Below are 2,515 nucleotides of genomic sequence, written 5' to 3'. Positions count from 1 at the left end.
TCTCCTCCCTGGAGTCAATCCATCTCAACCAAGTATACACTGACATTCCTACCCTTGTATATAATCCTAAATATATTCCAAGCTGTTACACCATACGGAGTCGTTTGTGGATTACCCTTCATTGCGCTCCTTCTCCTGATCCATCACCACTTACGTCCACAATTTGATTTTATTTTGGGAATTCTGTGGCAAGAAGGAATGTTGTTTATGATTGGAATCGCTCTGTTTTTAATGTGTTAATATTGAATTTATTAGTGTTATTTTCTATATTTTTAAATTCTATTATCATTTTCTCACCGTTTGTGTTCAGAAGAGAGAAATTCCCACTAAGTTGTTATGAATTTTCAACTTCCTGTGAAATTGCCTTATATGATAAATTTATAAACCATTTCTCCCTGATTAATTTTAACGAGGATTCCAAAATAGCGTTGAAAAAAGTAGCCGATTCAATACAAATTTCAGTCAATTGTTCGTCCGACAAACATCCGTAAAACAATGTAATTTATTTGCATGGTACGGGATAGAAAAAAATTAAGATTTCTTTCTATATTAGGTGTTTGATAACATTCCATAACACTGAATCAGTTGTATTGGATCAAGTTAATATTTATTTTTAACTAACCTATGTTTAAGGATCATCCATTTTATTCTTTTGTCTATCTTACTTCGTTCTTGATAAAAAAGTAATGTAAGAGAGTCCTCTTGTTTATTAAAGAAATTATTATAAATGTAAAAAAGTAAATGTTTTTATATCTTACGAGACGGAATACTTCTAATTGTGATTTATGCAAAATCCTGTGTTGTACCTTTCGTTGCAATAAAGGAAAATTTCGGGATTCGTTTGACTAAAGAGTTGGAACCGACGAGGAGCGCAGGGTGTGAGTGGAGACACAGTCACTTGACACAGTTTTACAATCAACTTGCACTTTAATTTCTTTTTGATACAAATATATTCATTATAATTTTATCTTAATTCTACGTTCCCCAAGTACGTTTATTCGTGGCAAGTGTCACGTTCGCATTCGCGCGAATCTCGTGCCGGCGCTCGGTCGTGTAACTTGATGTCGGTCGTCGCGGGCGCGTACGTGCTGTCGCTATTACGGTTTTAATCGAACTCTGGGCCGCACGTTTAGGCGGCAGAATATAAAAGATTTTTGGAGTTCAATTTCATCGCGCGATGGCCCGCGATGCCCGGGATCGTATATGGTCATGGCAAAGTCAGGTGTTCGTTCGACATTTGTTCGCGCTTGTCTTGCAGTCTTGCATTTCTGCTAGCTCGTTGTCATGTATTGCTATGCCAAAATGCAAGACTTACACTTTGGACTATAACACCTATATGCATCATTTAATTCATCTTCAGAAGTTTCAACGCGCTTTTATGTCTGATGTGTTCATATTTGTACAATGATCGATGGTCGATTAAATTTAATTTTGTATGAACAACATTAATGTAATGTTGTTAATACAAAAAATTTACACATAAAAAAATTAACACATTTTGTATACAATACTGTAACTTTAGATCCTACAGATTACATCGACAAAATTACAATCACATTTCAAGACAATTGCACATGCCTAACAAAAACTCTTAAAAAAAAAAAATATTTACGTCAAATATATATGTATACGTATATAAAAGTACCGTACATTACATTTTTTAAAATCAAAAACATGTTTTTAACAAATAAAAGTTGTCCAAAAACAAATCATAGAGCCAAAACGTTCAATTATTATAACGAAAATTTTTACTAATTAAAAGGATGAGATTTCGCACGCATCAAGTACCGCGTTGATTTTAACTAGCCCTTATTTTCCTTATTTGCTTTTTATAAATTCTTATAAATCTTATTAGTATTATTAATTTTAAAAAATTTTTTAAAATTAATTTGCATTATTTGCTTATAGAGATTTACATTTATTTGTTTGAACAGGTTTATATCGAAAACGCAAGAAGCTATTCAACATGTGCTTTTTAAAACGACACTCACAATGGGATTTACTGTAATAAGCGGTTGTTTTCCTATGTTATATGTAAGTATTACATGTAAGTAAATCTAACTACATAAATTTTCAAAATTTCCATTTTAATTGAAAACATCTTAACAGATACAATCGCGTATCCTGATACCACAATTCTTATCTATGATAATGGCTGCTTTGCAACGTATGTATATTACAGCATGGGCAGCTAATGATTTGAAGGAAATCGTAAGTAGTGAGAAAAAATATAAAAAATAAAAGTTTCTGATAAAAAAGGTAAAAAAAAAATATATATATATATACAGGGTGTCCCCGTAAAAGTGGCCACCCCTTTTTATTTCGTAAACTAATAGAGATAAACCTAATAAATATAATATCAAATTAAACGGCTCTAACTAAACTTTATTCTGAGCACAGTGACACTTAGAAATATTATCTATGTTAAAGAGCGAAAAGACATGATTAATTTTTGCACGGTAAAGTAACAATTTTAATGTGATAAAAGTTGTAGCGTTCTTTTTAACGAATACAA

General features: G+C 31.8%; 1 protein-coding gene across 1 annotated transcript in view; it reads left to right on the top strand.

Annotated features, from left to right (window-relative positions):
* Positions 1 to 1,187: 1,187 nt before the first annotated feature.
* LOC105452625 overlaps positions 1,188 to 2,515 on the top strand; it is an 8,430-nt gene continuing 7,102 nt past the window's right edge. Inside the window, exons 1-3 of the mRNA XM_011693901.1 lie at positions 1,188 to 1,222; positions 1,935 to 2,034; positions 2,110 to 2,211. Of these exons, the coding sequence (XP_011692203.1) occupies positions 1,188 to 1,222; positions 1,935 to 2,034; positions 2,110 to 2,211 (237 nt within the window). The remainder of the gene's footprint in view (positions 1,223 to 1,934; positions 2,035 to 2,109; positions 2,212 to 2,515) is intronic.

This window comes from Wasmannia auropunctata, unplaced genomic scaffold, assembly GCF_000956235.1.
Source record: "Wasmannia auropunctata unplaced genomic scaffold, wasmannia.A_1.0 LD336027.1, whole genome shotgun sequence".
Classification (NCBI taxonomy): Eukaryota; Metazoa; Arthropoda; class Insecta; order Hymenoptera; family Formicidae; genus Wasmannia; species Wasmannia auropunctata.
This window is presented reverse-complemented; position numbering and strand designations above follow the sequence as displayed.